Raw genomic sequence first — 18981 nt, 5'->3', positions numbered from 1 at the left:
AATAAATATAATTAAAATACCTGTTTGTTTTAGTGATATATATTTTTTAATTATTATCCAAAAGATGTTATAAAAAATAAATTTGAATATTACTATTTAAAGACTTTGTAATGAATATATAACCAGCAAAATCAAATGAAATTAATGAATGAATGAAACAAAAAATAAGTAACTCAAAATAGATTTAGTTATTAACCAAATTTTTTCAAATTCAAATTGTTTGTTTAATGATTTTTGTTTGTTATTTTTATTCTGATTCATAAGCTTTAATTAATGATTTAAGATAAGCATAAAAGCAAAAAGGGGGAACATTTGAAGAGAAATAAAAAAAATTCAAAAAAAGACGAAATAGCTGTTTGAAATCAAGCAATTTTAAATGAATTGAAGAATGAATAATTTTAGCAAATGCATTAAAAATAATAAATAGAACTGTCATAGAATGACATTTTCATATTGATAATTAAAGAAAATATTTTCAATTAAACAAATTTTGCTAAAAAATGTAAATTATTACAAATACCAATTATAAATGAAGCTTATTAATGATATAAGCGAGCATATTAAGAAAATCAAACAAATTTTATATTTTTAATATGCAAAAATTGAAAAATTTAAAAGAAAATAATAAGTACTGTATCAATCAATCAATAAATAAATAAACAAATGAATGAAAATCAATAAATAAATGAATGAAAATAAATAATTAACCTTTATATATATATATATATTTGCTTTGAGTTAGTATTGATTGATTGAGCTTAATTAATTAAGAGTATTTTAGAAAAAAAAATTTATTATTAAGGACAAAGAATTAAATAAGATATCAATCAATAATACTAATAAAAGTCAATAATTTTCAATTACATTTGATTAAGGACACATTAAATTTTGATCATCTAGCAGGAATTAAGATCGAAATTTTCAAAATAACCTACTACCTTTGTTCTTTTCATGGAGCGAATCAGCTTATTTGGCTATTTAGCACGTTCTCCATTTTATTTGGATCAGGAGTTTGAGCTTTTATTTAGGAAGCAAACTACCTACCTATCTATCTATTAATCAATCTATCAATCAATCAATCAATCATAATTGTTTGTTGTTTTTTTGATTAATTGCTTGATTTTTATATGCATAGTTTTTCAATTAAAAATAATATTCTTTTTTAATCATCGGATTATCTGAACGCGAATATAAACGAAAGAAAAGTAAATAAAAATAAAAACACAAAAAAAAAAAAAATTAAAAAATTTAAAGAAAAAAAAAGCAAATAATCTACAGGAAGATAATAAGCAAAAAAGTTCAAGAAAAAGGGTTAATTGCAACAATATTTTAGATAGCAGAACGAGAATGTCCGACGCTGAAGGGAAGGGTTTGTCTGGTAAATATGTTTCTACCTTGGTAAACAACTAAAATTAATATGATTTTAATATAGAGCAATAGACACGTAAAAGCAGCAGACAAAAAACCCCCAACACATACTACAAGCAAGATATCTCCGATATTCGCGGCGTACATTAAAAAGCATTTTCAGCCTTATAGTAAGCTCTAATCTCACCTTCTTATAAAAATAGGAACCCAAGCCCAAGCCCACCAAATAGCCGATCTAAAAAGCATCAAAGTCAAAGAAAAAATCCGATAAGACTTCATCAAAGCAAGTCTTTAATAGCTCTTCAAATCCTTTGCTATTATAACAACAAGCACAAGGAAAGTAGGCCTTTTCAAAGGAGAGCAGTAAATCTGTCGATAGAGATGATGATTCTGAAAATGTTAATATTGATAAGGATGACGAGCCTATGGAAGTGGAGTCTGATCCTGCCTCTGACGCCCCAGAGGGATCAGAGCATCAAGACAGTCCTAGCTTGAGCTAAGAAGAAAGTAAGAAAAGCTATTAAAACAATGCTAACACTAGCTATACCGAAAACGAAGGTAAATCCGGCATAAATACAAGCGACTAGCACCTCTTCGTCCCTCCTTTGTCTTTTTATCAAATCATAAATTATTTTGATGCCTAAAAATTTTCCTTAAGGGTAGGAATATTGGCTGATTAACAAGATAAGTTTGTTTGATATAGATAATTAAAGTTTCCTACTTACATTTATAGTAGCAGATTTTCAAAATTTTTGCTACGTTTAAGGAAAACGAGACAAAAGAGAGACAATTGAGGCGCTAAGCGAGCAATTAATTTAAGGAAAATATTTTTAAAAGTAAAATTTGTAATTTAAAAAACATAGACAATTCAAACAGACCCGCTGGAGGCTACTAAACCCGCAAGATCCGCAAGAAACCAGTAATTCATTTATATTAATAATTTTTATAATTAAATTTCTTTTTTCTTTTAATCTTTTTTTAATGTTATATTTTGTAATTTGATTTGCCTTTTTTGTTGTCTTTATTCAATCAGGTTCTTATCTTTCTTTTATTTTTTCTTCTTCTCCTCTTACTATCAATCTCTTTCTCACTAATTTCACTAACCTACTTTAGATTCATATAAAACAGCTTAAAAATTCATTCAATTTTACAAGCCCTCTTTGCACAAAAACACACGCATACTATATTACCTCATTTATTTTACTCCATCTATACATTTTTCTACCTTCTGCTAATCTCAACGCTACATTTAATATACTACTCAGCATCTTTATATGCTTGGAATGCATTTAAATAAGGTAGCTGCTAAAAATTTTATGCCTTAGGAGATAGTTCATTAAATTTTTTTTCGTTCATACTCTGTAGTAGAGCTATATATAGATTATTAGAAAATGTAAAGCAGCAGTTAAATAAAATGATCTCAACTAGTCAAAATAATACTAAAATATGTTTAAGTATCTTGAAAATAATAAAAAATGGAGTTTTTGTAAATAAAAAGAACTTAAAACCGTTCGAATATAGCAACAAAGAAAGCAAATATGTTTGAAATAGTTATTTTAACTCTTCAGACTTACTTTTATATATCTTAATTTAAATATTTTTTCCTTTTGTATAGAAATTCGCTGATGACAACTACTTTGATAACGTCCCAGTTGCTAAAACCCAATAGCCTAAAAAGTAGAAGACAAATAAAGCTCAACCAACTGCTGAGAACGCAAAAAAACCAAAGTAAATCAAAAAAGAAGGAGCTAGCGCAACTGGAGGAGAAAGCTAGAAACAAACTATCTCAAGCTAACAAAGTGAAAACGGTAATGCTCCTACTATTAGCCAAGAAAAACCAACAGCTGGAGCAGCTTAGCTTAGTTAAACGGCCTAAAATATAGCAAAAAATAGCTAAAAGCCCAATATGAAATAAACAGGAGTGAAAAAAGGCGAGAAGCAAGAGAAATAAAATGAGGAGAAGAGCAAAGATACAACCAACGACAAGGCATTAAAAGAGAAAAAAGATACTTAAAAGAAAGACAAAACAGACGATATTTTAGTAAATAAATAGATTTTTTGATCTAAAATAAGAAAAATAAAAGATAATTAACATTTCATTAAAAATATAAATAGAAAGTCGGACTCCTAGACATCATTCTAGACGCAATTCATTAGGTAAAACATTTTCTTGACATGATTTCAGCATCCCCTTTTAAATCTTATAAACTGTATATATTATTGGTGTGTAAATTTGTAAAGAAGAAGTAGGAGAATATGCTCGTTGATTTTAATTAGCAATCAAAATAATAAATAAAGTATATTTTTTGTAAATCAATCGATGAATGAAAAAACAAAATTAATCTTTTTGCTCAAATTTTGTTTTGTTGTAGTTATTGGCTGCGCTAAATATTATTAACATTATTAAATAATTAGCTATTAGTCTTCTTTTCACTCTCTCGTAATCTAAAAAATAAAAGCATAAATAAATAAATAAATGATAAAGCCCAGCACATTCATTCATTCATTCATAAATAATATATTTTTCTAAGCCTTTATCATTCATTTTAAAGCTAACTTTAACTATTTTTAAATGCATATAATCAAATCCCCTAACAAAAGAATAAAAATACTCTTCTTTTTTAATTCATTTGATAGTTAATTAATATACTAATTGATTAATTAATTCATCATTATTAGATTTTAATTCTACGCTTTTAATTCATTGATTAATTAAAAAGCAAACAATTTTCTATTTTGATTTACATACAAATTTTGAACATACAATAAATAAAGCAAATAAATACCTTCTTTTTTTCTATTCTACCTATCTATATCTATTTATTTATTTATCTTTCTTCTCATTTATTTCCAATAAAAGATCTTTACCCACCACTACCACAAATTTTGAATAATTAAAATTTATATTTGCAGAAAATTAATATAATACTTAACAAACAAAAACACTCCCCAAATTTCATTCTTTTTTTTTTATTTGATCATTTCATTCCTCGCTACAAAAAATCATAGCCTATTTTCAAGCTAATAAATAAATTATATTTAACTCGCTAAATTAATACTAGCCTTAAAAAATAAAAGCAAACTCTACATTTTCAAACACTACCAAATAAATTTATATTTTATACTTCTCACATTGTTTATTGTTTGGATATTATAACAAAATAAATATATTTTCACAAATAAAAATTTAAATAAAATAAATAAATATTTAAATCTTTCAAAATAAAGCAAAATTTTTTATTAAAATTGATTGATCTTGATTTAATTTTTGCAATTTTTAAACACCAACATAGTTAAATTGATTTATTTAGTTAGAATATAACTTTTAAGAATTATTAATTGTAAAATAAATTTTTATAATAGTGATATTTTATTATATAATTAGGGTAATGAACCATAAGCTGAAGCTAAATAAAATTAGAATGCAAATAACTCAAGTAGCAATAATAACAATAATAGCTCGAATACAAATAATCAAAATCAAAACCAAAATAATAACTCTAAATAATTTAATAACAATAATTAAATTAATGAAATGTCTGCTTCTAATTTCTTAAATTTATTTAACAATGCCCTCAACGGAGCTTAATCAACGAATTAAAGTAGTAATAACTAATAGAATACAAGCAAGGGAAATAAAAGAAACAGTGAAGTAGACAAATAAAAATTAAATTAAATGGAAGATTAAACGACATAAAAGTAATTCATTAATTAATTGATTTGATTAAATTTAGATAGAGAAGATATTTATTTTACAAATTAATTAAATAAAATGTTAAAAAAAAAATTTTGAATTAATAGGAAAAAATAAAAGACTTCAAAGAAGGAAAAAAAAGATTAAGGCAATAGTGAAGGCAATAGTCAAGCTGCTTCTATGGAAAACATTTAAATAGATCAAAAGAATAGCAAAAAAGGTGAAATCAGAAGTGTATCCACAAGTATTGAAAATGGAATTCCTAAAAATAATGAAAATATTCTTAGAGAAAGCAATGGAAACAATTAGCAATCAGTTTCTATTAATGGCACTATTTACAATTATCCCAATATTAATAGCAAATCAGACTACATCACACATGTTGACAAAACCAAAGAGAAATTTATCCTTCATCACTCAAGCTTTGAGCCTAGTAATTAATATTTTAAAAACCTATAAAAAACATCTTTAAATAAATTTATTGAAATAATAAAATTAATTAATTCATTTTGAAAGTGATTTTTATTTGAAAAAATTAAATAATTTATTTTTAATTAATTAATTATTTAGTGGTGATTAATAGAATCTTCTTAAAAGATGATGTATAAAAGAAAATTGATATGCAACAATTGCTTTCTTAAATCACTCTTTAGTAGATTTAAAAGCAATAACAATAATAATCGTAGCAAGCTATTCAAAAGCTTTATTAAGTAGCAAAGGAATAAGACACATAATAGTAATAAAGCAACCCCCAACAAAACATATAATACGCCTTGAGCATGATCTCAAATATTTTATAGAAGGGATAAAATTTTAATCAATAATAAAATAACAACTCATAGTAACAAGCTTAGTAATTGTAAAATATGGTCAATTAACTAAATAATAATCCCATGGTTAGCAATGATAAAAACTCAGCTATTTAGTAATTGCTATAAAGAACTTTAAATTAAAATGGATTTGCTAACAACAATATTAACAATTAGAATGGATTCAATATATTTGCTAACAGTACCAACTTCAATGAAATGTTTATGAGAGGACTTGATTAATTTAACTAATTCAATTAGACAGCTAATTAAATGAAGAATATGAATGGTAACAAAATCCCAAATAGTAATTTAATGGCAAATAAAAGCAGAAGCTAATCATAGGAATTTGAGCCTTCATTAGCTTAAAGAAAATTATCAGAACACTTTAAGATTAACACTAAAAATAATGATGATGAAGTTTAATCTAATCACTCAGTTGCTGCTACAAGCAAACCACCCTCTCGCAAACCCTCTATTTAAAACCCTTCAATCATTCAAGGAATTAAAGCAAACAGAGATGATAACTTATAAGTAAAGAAAGAAATTAAAGAAGAAGCCACTTCTATTTAATAAAATTAAGGCAATAGCTTATTCGATGATAAAATAGAAAAAGCCCTTAATCAACTTGAAATGGAAATAGAAAACTAAAGAAAAAACAGTATCAGTAAGCAAGAAGAAAAAATAAAAGAAGAAGCTTCTAAATAAATAGAAAAGAAACAACCAATCAAAATGGAGATGGAAAGCAATTAAGAAAACACATAAAATTAAACTGCTGTGCTTGAAAAAAGTAAAGAATAAAAATAAAAATTTGAAAAGAGCATAGCTGAAACTGTCGAGGAAGACGATAATGAAAATGAAATTGAAATTGAATAGAATTTAGATGAAGATGAGGATAGTGATGAAAATGACTAAGAAGAACAAAATAAAAATAATTAACAGTAATAATAAAAATAACCTAACAATATTGATGAAGCAAATAAGAATAATGCAAATGACTTTAATACTTCTTTGTAGTCACAATTATTAGGATAATAACTATTAGAAATGCTCTTAAACAACATAAAGCCTTAAATACCAGAAATCAATGTTAAATCAGAAATAAAATAAGAGTTAGTGAATCATGTCTAACCACAATCATAAGAAGCATCCTCATAAAATAATTGAAACTGCTTTGTGATTTTATTTTAATTTAGATAATCTCTAGCTAACACCTATTTTTCTATCGTTACTATTATATTCTATTATTATTACATTAACAAAATATTATTTACTAATACTGTAAAAATAAGAACCATTTTTATTATAAGGTTTACCACAAAATAAATAAATAAATAATCTTTCTAAAGTTTTAAAACAAGTTAGCAAGCAAACACCATTTTTAATGATATGAAAAAGTTAACAATAAACAAATTGACAGATAAATAAATTAATAAATAAATAAATAAAATAATCACCAAAGATGCTTATACTTTATTAATCATCAAATAAATTTTTAATTTTAAAATAATTAAACAACACTGCTTTTGCTCATCAGATAAATCCTAAAAGATAGATCTCATTATATTTATCTTGTTGATAAATTTAAATATTGTATATATTCTTAAGCTTTTACTGCATCAAAATTATGACTTTTTATACTATTTTGAACTCTACGAATATCCAAACCGACCAGTACATACTTAAAAAATAAATAAAATCTATTAACATATATATATAACCAATTTTGTAAGCCTAGCATTAATAAATAATAAATTAAACACGTCAATAAAGATATATTATTAGACTGATATATTTCTAATTCTCTGCTAAATAAATAAATATACAATAAAAATAAAAACTTAATCAAACAAAATATATCTTAAGAACAAAAGAGGAGGAGGAAGAGGTGAATATGAAAAATAAAATAAGATTTGGTGGTGATGATAATGATGATAGAAATTCATGTGTTGTCTTAAAAAATAAAATAATAAAAATCTAAAATCGTGAATCATAAAAAATTTATTTATAATAAACCTATAATTTAAGTTAAAAGCTAGAATCTAAAAATATTATCAATTATTGTTATTATTATTAATATTAATATAACACGTTAAACATTTTATTCATTCATTCATTATTATATTTATAAGCTGTTTATAACTAACTCATTTTTGTTTACATGTATTATGATCTCGAATCTTAAATATTTATAAATTCCTTCACCTTTATCTCTTTCTTTCTTTCTTTCTTTGGTTATTTAAAGTTAATTAATATTTTAATCAATAAAAATTTAGATAGTAAAATCTAAATATCTTCTCTTGATTTTATGCAAGATATCAATAAATTTTTCATCAAATTACTTACTAAACTTACATTTTTCTTATCTTCTTATAAGTTTGATTTGATTATGAAGTGTAAAACCCATAATAAGAAATTATTGAACATTTAAAAAATTTTAAAGTTAATTTTGAATAAATTTTCAAGACCTATTTCTTTTGAAAGTTTTTATTAATTAGATGATTTTTTAATTGAAAAATAATTTTAAAATTTAATTATTCAAAATTTGTTTAAAATTTATTAGAAATTAGAAAGAAAAATAAAACAATTTCGAAATTTCGCTTCATTTTTTTTATTAATTTTTATTAGAGGTAAATAATTTTGTTAGAAAATTCTAAAGATTTATTGATAGCTTTTTAATTTTTTGGCTAATAAATTAATAATTTGCTATTTATCATCTATAAAATATTCTTGTCAAAAGTTGATTTTTTTATCCTAAAATAGAATTAATAGTTTCTTTGTCTAAAAAATCATTTTATTAGGAAAAAATTGCAAATAATATTATAAAATATATTAATACATACATACATATTTTATCATTTTTTAATTTTTTTATTGATCTATCATGTTTTTATGCTTATTTTTCTAGATCATTTCTTGAAGCTAAGAAGTTCGACTTCGAAAAGGAGAGTGGCCTTAGGAGGGATAACACCAGGATAACCTCTTTCGCCATAAGCATATTAATAAGGGCAAGTAATGGTGGCAACTTCACCAAGACTTAATTTACCTACTCCTTCATCCCATCCTCTAATAACTTAACCAGCACCTAAAATAAATTAGAAAGGTTAATTTCTATCTCTAGAAGAATCAAACTTTTTGCCATCTGTAAAAGTTCCTACGTAATGAACAGTTACCTTGTCACCATTTTTTGGGTAGTTGGTATTATCACCAGCCTTCTTAGTTACAACACTGAACTAATCAGGGGTAGTTGAAAAACGGGATTGCTTTGCGAAGAAAGTTGATCTTGTAATAGCTGTTTATAATAATTTATTCATTTTATTTAAATTTTGAATGATTTTCTGAATAATATATATAATTTTTTTATCGTACTATCTAATCTACGTCTTCAATTTAATCAAAATATCATACATACGCTCAGAAAGGCATCAATCATTTATTCACTAATTAATATCTACTTTCTCGCTCTTTACTTAATTTTTAAAAAATTTATTTTTTTACTATCAAAATCAACTCTTTGTTTTCATAAAATAATTTATTATTCAAAAGAAAAAATTTATTTTAAAATTAAAAATAGGTTAATAAAAATAAAATTAACTCATTTATTTCATTCAAAAAAAGCAAGATCAGAGTGTTTATTTCATAAATAAAATCTCTTTTTAATTCTATGAAATGAATACAATTACAATAAATAATAAAATATTTATTATATTTAGCCTAAAGTGTTGAAATGTTTAAATCTCTTTATGTATTATTTAAAGCAAGCACATCAAAGTACAACAAAATTTATGTTTGCTTGTTTGTTTAAAATGAAGTATAAAATATGAATATAATTTAACTTTTTTTACTTAATCTTTTAAGATAATGCTAAAAGTGGTAAAAAATATCTATAAAATCACAATGTTTAAGACAACATGTATTAAAAAATAGAGGAATACAAATTGGTAAGATAAGCTTTATTTATATGTTAATTATTGATATCTAATTGGCTTTCCTTTTTAACTATCTCATATTTGTTACATCAACTCTCTTTATTAATTAAATAAATTTTCTTCAATTCAATCCTAATAATTCAACTTCGAAAACCAAGGTGGCTTTAGGAGGAATAACTCCGGGATATCCTTGTTCACCATATGCATATTAGTAAGGACAAGTGATAACAGCGATTTCACCGAGACTCATTCTGGCTACACCTTCATCCCAGCCTTTAATAACTTAACCTGCACCCAAGACGAACTTGAAGGGTCTGTTCTTGTCTCTTGAGGAATCAAATTTTTTGCCATCAGGGAATGTACCTACATAATGTACAGTAACATTTTAACCCTTTTTAGGATAGGTTTTGCCATCACCAGGCTATTTGGTAACTACAGACAATTCAGACATGTTTTTTGATATTTATTGTTTACTTTTAAAATTTTGAAAAAGTGATTTATATTTTTGATAAATTGATTAATTTTTTTTGACGTTAACAGTACGTTTTAAAGCTATTTTTAAGATTCTAAAAATTTGGTATATAATCTGCTCCTTGAAAATCCTTTTTTTTTACTAAAATAAATACTTTATCTATATCATAACCAGGTATTCTTGAATTAGAATTATAGTTGTCCTTAAAGCAAACTACCTGCACTCATGTTTTAACATCTAAAATTTTGTTAGCCTAAATGAGTGAGCAGGTATTAAAGAAGACTGAATTAAAAGGATATCAGAGAATTGATGAAAAAAATCATTTCTTTTTTAAATTTCAAATTGTGCAGGAATTTTAAATTTAGAAGAAACCCACTTTCTTTTAAAAATTTACTTATAATACAACAAAAAAATCAAATAAATAAAAACTTTCTCTATTGTTAAAAATTTGATGTTATAATTACATATGAATAAAGCAATTTATTGTAACTTTGATTTTATTTTTCAGATTTTTTTTTTGTGCAGGCAGGAGTTAATTTTTGTGGAATTATAAATAGAATTTTTAAACCATTAATTAAGAATAGAGAAACAAACAACTAATAATGATAATAATTTATAGCTTAAGATATTAAAATAGCATGTTAAAAAACAATACTGCACACATAAATATTAAAAAATAAAAAATACAGCCTATTTATGGTATTTTAAGACTTTATTTAAAATAATGCTGATTTATTTCTTAACTCTTTCTAAGTGTTTTTATTTATTTATTATTTGTATTTTGTTTCATTACATACCGAGGAGTTCAACTTCGAAAACTAAGGTGGCCTTAGGAGGGATGACACCAGGATAACCCTTTTCACCATAAGCGTATTAGTAAGGACAAGTGATAACAGCAACTTCACCGAGGGACATTCTAGCGACACCTTCATCCCAACCTTTAATAACTTAACCGCTTCCGATGTTGAATTAGAAAGGTTCCTTTCTGTCTCTAGAAGAGTCAAACTTTCTACCATCAGTGAAGGTACCGACGTAGTGGACTGTGACGGTTTATCCCTTTTTAGGATAAGTCTTACCATCACCTGGTTTCTTGGTAACTACTTATAATTCAGACATTTATTTATTTATGTGTTTATTAATTTTATCTTTAGATATTTTGTTTAAATTAAAATTTGAAATTTTATATTATTTAATTTACTTTACTTTACTTTTTTTACTGCTTTGATTTCTCTCTTTGTATCTTTCTTTCTTTCTTTTTATCTATCTATCTATCAATTGAAAAGTAAATAAATCTATTCACATTGAAATCATAATTACATTAATTCAATCTGTTCAAACATTCACCTTATTTTTCATCCTTAACTTCTACTAATTTATTTTTAAAAATTCAATCTAATCTTCTTCTTTTTATTTGTGAATTTCCTCTCATTTACTTTATTTTTTGCTTTCCCTTTTCTATATCAAATCTAATCTGTGTTTCTTCTTTGTTCTAAAAGATTCTTTCAATTTTCTTAGAACTTTTGCCATTAATCTAATTAATTTGATAATTATAATAGATTTAAATTATATCTCTTATTTAAGTTTGTATTAAATAAATTATTTTTCTCTGTTTTTTCTTGGCAAATAAAAATAAATGATGTTTTTTATTTCTCTTTTGTTTAGATAATTATGGATCGATCTTCTTGCTTTTTTAGTTTTTTATCTATTTAAAAATTCTATATATAAAGTGCAAAAAAAAAAAAATATTGGCAACTGTGAGATTCGAACTCACGCGGATTACATCCAGGCGATCTTAAGTCGTCCCCCTTAACCAACTCGGGCAAATTGCCTCAGCAAAATTTATATTCTTAATAGGTTCAAAAATTTAAAAAAAGGTATTTTATTCATTTTAAGTTGGCTTTTACTTCTAATTTTTATTTTAAATACCATATTTTTATATTAAAATTAAAAATTATTTAACAATATTATTCTTATTTAAATAAATACCTGCTATTAAAATGTAAATTTTAAGAGTTAAATTAAATCTAAAATTTTATTAAGACATTTATTGAAATCCATTTATTTAATCTCTAATAAATATTTATTTTCTATTTTATTATTTAACATGAAACATTAATAAATATTTAAATATTATATATATAAATATTTTTCATCATACAAGTTTTGTTGTCGGCCATACTAAGGTGAAAACACCGGATCCCATTCGAACTCCGAAGTTAAGCGCCTTAAGGCTGGGTTAGTACTAAGGTGGGGGACCGCTTGGGAAGTCCCAGTGTCGACAACCTTTTTTTAAATAAAAAACATTTTATAATTGTTAAAATATTGAAAAATAAATTTAAATGAATAAATAAAAATTAATTTTGTTTATTCCATAAAAAAACATATTATTATAAATAGATAGAATAATTCATTAATTTTGTTGTCGGCCATACTAAGGTGAAAACACCGGATCCCATTCGAACTCCGAAGTTAAGCGCCTTAAGGCTGGGTTAGTACTAAGGTGGGGGACCGCTTGGGAAGTCCCAGTGTCGACAACCTTTTTTTACTTTTATGAAAATGTTCGAACAAATTTTACAACTTAAAAAATTACTCATAAGGATATATTACTTACTTACTTAAAAGTAGTCTTTTTAATCATAATAAATATATATTGTTTGCAATTAATTTTGTTGTCGGCCATACTAAGGTGAAAACACCGGATCCCATTCGAACTCCGAAGTTAAGCGCCTTAAGGCTGGGTTAGTACTAAGGTGGGGGACCGCTTGGGAAGTCCCAGTGTCGACAACCTTTTTTATGTTAATAATATTTGTAATAATACTAAATATTTTATTGAAATTGATTATTAAAGTTATTATATTTATTAATTAGATTTAATAGCAATTATTTAGAAAAAAATCATATTTTCTCACCAAATTACCCTACTAAAGATAACAAAAGATTTTTTTTAAATTCTTTATACAACAAATCATAAAGAATATACTTTTTGTTATTAACAAACAGACACTCATTTTTAGAAATTATTTTAAGAAATGTTTGATATAAACTGAATATAATTAATTAGAGTTAATTTATTTTTTTTAATAATTACAAGTTCTACTTAAGTAAAAACAAACAATTAATTTTGATTAATAACAATATTTAATAAATATTATCTAAATTTATGACAAATTTATATTTTGCTTATCTCAAATCATTTTTAAAATTTGATAATAAATTAAATTTATTTTTTAATAATTCCTAACAAATGTTTTATTTTCTCTAGAATATTAATAAAAATTGCTATATTTTTACAACATTAAGAGTAATAATTTAAAGAATTTTAACTTATTTTTATTTCAAATTTAACACAACATCTCTGATGTATTAAACTTTGTAAGTAATAGAGTTAGTTATATTTATCTTTTAAATAAATCAAGTAATAGAAATTATATAATTAATTAGCACTATTTATTGCTAGCATTTAGTTAATTTTTATCCTGACTTTTCTAAATATTTTTAATAAAGTTATTTTTCTAATTTAAAAGTAAATAAGTGCTCATAATTTTTTGCATGATATCATCTTAAAATTACTTACTTCTTTCTGCTTCAAAATCTAAAATCAATTTAAATTATTTTAAATTTTAAGTATTATTTTTAAATGTTTTAAATATTATGATTTAGAAAAAGAAAGATATATTTTTGATAATATTTACATATGTAATTAATTATCATAAAATTAGTGTCAGAAATAAATAGTAGTTTAATACTGGTGTTTTAAGAGTTACAAACAAAATAATTCAAATTATATTAAAATATTGTGTAAGAAAAATAGTAATAAATATTCAAAATAGACATTTTCAAAATCAAAAGTGCTATTAAGATGTTTTAAATCCATGAAAATAATTGTAATTTATTCACAAAATAAAAAGATATTAAAAAAATCTTCAAATATTTAAATACGCTAAAAATGATATCTGGATTTGCTACTTTTGCTTTAGGATTGCTTCTAACTCTCCTTCTTTTTGCCTTTTATATTGTTATACTTCCAAACATTAAATTAAATAGAATCAAGAGAATGTATGGTGATAAAATCAAAATTATTTATCACTTTGGAGTTGGACTTTTAGGTGAGTATAGGAAGGGCTTAAAAAATAAAAATGACAGTCTGAGCTTTTTAAGAGAGATGGCTTTAACAGAAAAAAGCAAAGTAAAAGCATATAGCTTTAACATAGGGCTTAAATTGGGATATTGCTTTTTGGATCCTGAGCTTATCAAATAAGTTCATTAAAATCATGATGCCTTTTCAAAAATGGATATTTCATAAGCATTTGTATTTTTGTTTTCTAATTCTTTACTCTGTGTGAGCGGAAAAGAATGGTAGAGATAGAGACATTTTTTGGGTAAATCCTTCCATTTCGATGAAATAAAAAATTATTTCCCTACAATCAAAGAGGTAAGTCTTGTAGTTTCTGATGAGATTACTTAAGATCTAAAAAATAGCTCTTAAAAAAAAATGATTCAAGTTGTCAAGACCTGCGAAAAAGTTACTTCAGAAGTTGCCTTTAGAGCGTTTTTTGGTTAAACTTCTAAGAACATCACTATTAAAAGAGAAGATGGAAGCACTGTTTTAGCTTCATCAGAAATTGTTTAGTTGCTTACTGATTCTTTTCGCATTCTTTAGACAAACAAATTACTTCTACTTAAGTATGTAATTTTAAAAAGAAACAGTTAGAACATTTTCCCTATGAAAGAAGAAAAATCTTTATTCGCACGCTTAAATGTATTTAAGGATACATGCAAACAAGTTATCATGCAAAGAAAAGAAGAACTTCAAAAAGACCCTTCTTTATTTAAAAAAAATTTCTTAGACCTTTACTTGAAAGAAATCCTTTTGAATGAAAACAAAGAAATCACCATAGATGAAATTATCGATAATTTTTGTGCTCTCTTCTTTGCTGGAACAGATACTACTGGCAATATGACAGGCGTCTCACTTTATTATCTTTCCTAAAATCCAAAAATTCAAGAAGAGGCTAGAGATGAAGTAATAAATATCCTTAAATCTAGAACGTAAAGCTAAGACCCAAAAGACTTATTCAACTCACTTGCATTCGAAGATCTCTCTTAGATGCCATTGGTTCATTCTATTTTAAAAGAATCCTTAAGACTTATTCCTCCTGCTGCAGCAGTTTTAGGAAGATATGCAAACAGAGATATAGAGATTGGTGAATTTTCGGTTAAAAAAGGAGATTTAGTCAATACACATTTTATCTACAGCTAAAGCAATCCAGACTTATACCCAAATCCTGAAAAATTTGACCCTTATAGATGGATGAATTAAAAAGAGTAACTTATTTAAAATAATTATTTATTTATTTTGTTAAAACCTTTAAATTGATTTTATTAATTTGCTCTTTCTTAAAATAAAAAGATAAAAAAATGCGTTTAATTTTACTCCCTTCTCTCTAGGGCCCAGAAATTGTATTGGACAGCATTTAGCTATCATTGAAGGAAAATGCATGATTGCAAACTATTTGCTAAATTACAACATTTTGCCTAATCCTAGTCAAGAGCCTATTAAAGAGGCAAAAACAATTTATGGTTTATGTCCAGATAATTTAGTTTATTTTGAGCTTAGAAAATGAATTCATTTTAAAAGAATAATTGTAATTAATCAAATCAATTTTTCAATTTTTGAAAATAATTTCAAAAATGCTTTTTAAGTTTAAAAAAATTTGCTATTATATTTAAATAAGTTCATATTCCTAAAATTAGTTTGTTCATTCATAAATAAATAATGTAAAATTTAAAAATCTGTTAAACATACTTGAATTCTTTCCTTTTTTTTGCATGCCCGATATTTAAAAATCAAAATAAAAATGCTAAATATAATAAATTAGCATCCATCGCTTTATCAGGGTCAATCCAGACCCAGATAACAACTACCTACCCTTTATATATATTTAAATATTATATTCAATTTATGAATTTTATTGAAGAGTGCCTTTACATATTTTTTCATAAATATTTTAATATATTTTTTTAATTTAAAATTAAGCATAATCCAGGTATTAAAATATAATGTTATCCAGTTCATCATATTTTAATACCTGGATTAGCAATAAATTATAGCATAACAAGATTAACTTTTAACAACTAAACAGAAGAAATGTTGAATTTCAAAGAAAAGTAGATTAGATGTGAGATTGTCAAATAAGTTCACTAAAATCATGATGCTTTTTTAAAAATGGATATTTCATAAGCATTTGTATTTTTGTTTTCTAATTCTTTACTCTGTGTGAGTGTTAAAGAACAGTAGAGATAGATAAATTTTTTATGTTAATCATTCTATTTTGATGAAATAAAAAATGACTTCCCAACAATCAAACAGGTAAGTCATGTAATTTCTGATGAGATTACTTAAGATCTAAATAATAGCGCTTAAAAAATGATTCAAGTTGTAAAATTTGCCAAAAATTAACTTCAGAAGTCCCCTTTAGAGCGCTTTTTAGTTAAACTTCTAAGGACATCACTATTAAAAGATAAGATGAGAGTACTATTTTATTTTCATCAGAAATTGTTTAATTGCTTATTGATTTAATCTGTATTCTTTAGACAAACAAATTACTTCTACTAAAATATGTAATTTTAAAAAGAAAAAGTTAGAATATTTTCCCTATGAAAAACGAAACTTCATTCACTTGTTTAAATGTATATAAAGTTATCATGCAAAGAAAAGAAGAGCTTTAAAAAGATTCTTCCTTATTTAAAAGAAATTTATTAGACCTCTACTTGAAAGAAATCCCTTTGAATGAAAACAAAGAAATTACCATAGATGAAATTATAACTAATTTCTGTGCTCTCTTCTTTGCAGGAACTGATAAAATAGGAAATATGACAGGTGTATCACTTTACTGTCTTTCCTAAAATCCAGAAATTTAAGAAGAGGCAAGAGATGAAGTAATAAATAAATATCCTTAAATTTTTTGTGTAAAGCTAAGACCCTTAAGACTTATTTAAAGCACTTACATTCGAAAATCTATTAGATGCCATTGGTTCATTCTATTTTGAAAGAATCCTTAAGACTTATTCCTCCTGCAGCAGCAGTTTTAGGAAGATATGCAAACAAAGATATAGAGATAGGTGAATTTTATGTTAAAAAAGGATATTTATTCAATACAAAGTTATCTAAAGCCAAAGAAATCCAGACTTATACCAAAATCCTGAAAAATTTGACCTATATAGATGGATGAATTAAAAAGAATAACTTACTTAAAAGAATTACTTATTTTTGTTACACAAAAATAAATGCTTTTAACTTTACTCCCAGAACCTAGAAACTGTATTGGAAAGCATTTGGCTATTGAAGTAAATTGCATTCTTGCAAACTATTTGCTAAATTACAACGTTTTGCCTAATCCTAGTCAAAAAATATTAAAGAGACAAAAAAAAATTAATGGTTTTTTTCTAGATAACTTAGTTTATTTTGAACTTAGAAAATGAATTCATCTTTAAAAATTATTTTTAATTAATCAAATTTTTGAAAATAGCTTCAAAAATGCTTTTTACGTTTAAAAAAATTTACTATTATATTTAAATAAGTTCACATTCCTAAAATTAGTTTGTTCATTCAAAAATAAATAATGTAAAATTTAAAAATCTGTTAAATATACTTGAATCCTGCACTTTTTTTGCATGCCCGAAATGTCTGAAATTTTTGAAGTTTTTATTAATTGTTAACTGTCAGTTCATCAATTAGCAGAAGAGGAAGTATATTGTGTTTTTACTATTTTAAAATTTATTTTCAACTAAGATAGCAAACAGTTTTTTAATATTGAGTCGAAAGACAATATTTTATATAAAAAGTTAATCTTTGGAATTTCTTTAATTATTAATAAATTAATTAATAAAAAAAAAGCAAACAAAATTGACATAAAAATAAGTAGAGATTCAAATGAAAATATTAGAATATTTAAAAGACTTTGATATTTTCTCTGAGTCTATTTAGTTCAACGCTAATACATAAAGGTTAAGAAAAAGGACTGTTTTAGGTGCAATTTTAACAATATCAATTATCATAATAACTCTAATTTATTTTGTGTATTAATCCTACCAATATTTTACTGGATAGATGGATCCCAAATTCAGATAGCAAAGTTTCCTTCCTGGCTAGGTTAGCATTGATTTAAACAATGAAATGTTTGGTTTTGATTTTATTTCTCTTTCTTCAGGATAATTCATAAGTTAATTAGAGGCTCAATAAAATAAAACGTATTTTGTTTATAAAGCAATTTTTTAATATACTGATTCAACTAGTAACACCAATAATTCATATGTACCTATAGATATAATTTAATGCTAAAGGTAAGAATTGTAAGGTATGAGCTGCTTTGATTTTAGTAAATTATCTAATCCTTAGCTAGTTATAAACGGCCATCAAAATATTTTTTCTTACATAGAATTATATGTTTATAAATGCTAAGATGTTGATTATATTAAAACTGAAATTCCAGATAATTGTGCTGAAAAATAAACAATAGATTAGTTAATTAACACTTCTCCCTATAGACTCCTACTAAAAACATAAATTTCTTAATTTAACATAACTACAAGTAAAATTGAGTAGTAATATAAAAGTTAAATATTCGCGAATACTGCTAAATCTCTCACTTATAATGAGTTCAGAATTCAAAACTAAGTTACTTCAGTGTAGTAAGGTCTTTTAACTTA

At 24.5% G+C, this 18981-nt stretch overlaps 8 protein-coding genes across 8 annotated transcripts in view; 4 read left to right on the top strand and 4 right to left on the bottom strand. All coding sequences in view use genetic code 6, as the record gives it.

The window, feature by feature from the left end:
* Nucleotides 1–1347: 1347 nt before the first annotated feature.
* TTHERM_00227070 (hypothetical protein) lies at nt 1348–7038 on the top strand (the record flags this gene model as incomplete). Its single annotated transcript, XM_001014238.4, has 9 exons — nt 1348–1378; nt 1433–1509; nt 1572–1926; nt 2232–2287; nt 2984–3409; nt 3484–3525; nt 4754–5067; nt 5170–5495; nt 5633–7038. 9 exons carry the CDS (start codon nt 1348–1350, stop codon nt 7036–7038), a joined length of 3033 nt encoding a protein of 1010 aa, XP_001014238.4.
* A 1742-nt stretch (nt 7039–8780) lies between these two features.
* Nucleotides 8781–9281, bottom strand: TTHERM_00227060 (peptidyl-prolyl cis-trans isomerase; the record flags this gene model as incomplete). Its single annotated transcript, XM_001014237.3, has 1 exon — nt 8781–9281. The coding sequence occupies one exon, from the start codon at nt 9279–9281 to the stop codon at nt 8781–8783; it is 501 nt and encodes a 166-aa protein (XP_001014237.2).
* Nucleotides 9282–9742: 461 nt separating this feature from the next.
* Nucleotides 9743–10462, bottom strand: TTHERM_00227050 (peptidyl-prolyl cis-trans isomerase). Its single transcript, XM_001014236.3, has one exon. It carries the CDS (start codon nt 10438–10440, stop codon nt 9922–9924), a length of 519 nt encoding a protein of 172 aa, XP_001014236.2. The 5' UTR covers nt 10441–10462; the 3' UTR covers nt 9743–9921.
* A 596-nt stretch (nt 10463–11058) lies between these two features.
* On the bottom strand, nt 11059–11388 carry TTHERM_00227040 (peptidyl-prolyl cis-trans isomerase; the record flags this gene model as incomplete). Its single annotated transcript, XM_001014235.1, has 1 exon — nt 11059–11388. The coding sequence occupies one exon, from the start codon at nt 11386–11388 to the stop codon at nt 11059–11061; it is 330 nt and encodes a 109-aa protein (XP_001014235.1).
* A 1291-nt stretch (nt 11389–12679) lies between these two features.
* Nucleotides 12680–13241, bottom strand: TTHERM_000227039 (hypothetical protein; the record flags this gene model as incomplete). Its single annotated transcript, XM_012797283.1, has 3 exons — nt 12680–12808; nt 12888–13058; nt 13182–13241. The coding sequence occupies 3 exons, from the start codon at nt 13239–13241 to the stop codon at nt 12680–12682; spliced, it is 360 nt and encodes a 119-aa protein (XP_012652737.1).
* A 1085-nt stretch (nt 13242–14326) lies between these two features.
* Nucleotides 14327–15896, top strand: TTHERM_00227020 (cytochrome P450 family monooxygenase; the record flags this gene model as incomplete). The annotated part of the gene is made up of 2 exons (XM_001014234.2): nt 14327–15597; nt 15683–15896. 2 exons carry the CDS (start codon nt 14327–14329, stop codon nt 15894–15896), a joined length of 1485 nt encoding a protein of 494 aa, XP_001014234.2.
* Nucleotides 15897–16929: 1033 nt separating this feature from the next.
* On the top strand, nt 16930–17504 carry TTHERM_00227010 (cytochrome P450 family monooxygenase; the record flags this gene model as incomplete). Its single annotated transcript, XM_001014233.2, has 2 exons — nt 16930–17211; nt 17298–17504. The coding sequence occupies 2 exons, from the start codon at nt 16930–16932 to the stop codon at nt 17502–17504; spliced, it is 489 nt and encodes a 162-aa protein (XP_001014233.2).
* Nucleotides 17505–18382: 878 nt separating this feature from the next.
* TTHERM_00226010 (hypothetical protein) overlaps nt 18383–18981 on the top strand; it is a gene marked incomplete at both ends in the record, with an annotated part of 750 nt that continues 151 nt past the window's right edge. Inside the window, one exon of the mRNA XM_001014232.3 lies at nt 18383–18981. This exon is cut by the window's right edge and continues 151 nt beyond it. Coding sequence (XP_001014232.3) covers nt 18383–18981 — 599 coding nt within the window.

The sequence above is a fragment of the Tetrahymena thermophila genome, assembly GCF_000189635.1.
Source record: "Tetrahymena thermophila SB210 genomic scaffold scf_8254665, whole genome shotgun sequence".
Taxonomy (NCBI): domain Eukaryota; phylum Ciliophora; class Oligohymenophorea; order Hymenostomatida; family Tetrahymenidae; genus Tetrahymena; species Tetrahymena thermophila.
Note: the sequence above shows the minus strand (reverse complement) of the source record. Positions and strands in the feature narration are given on the sequence as shown.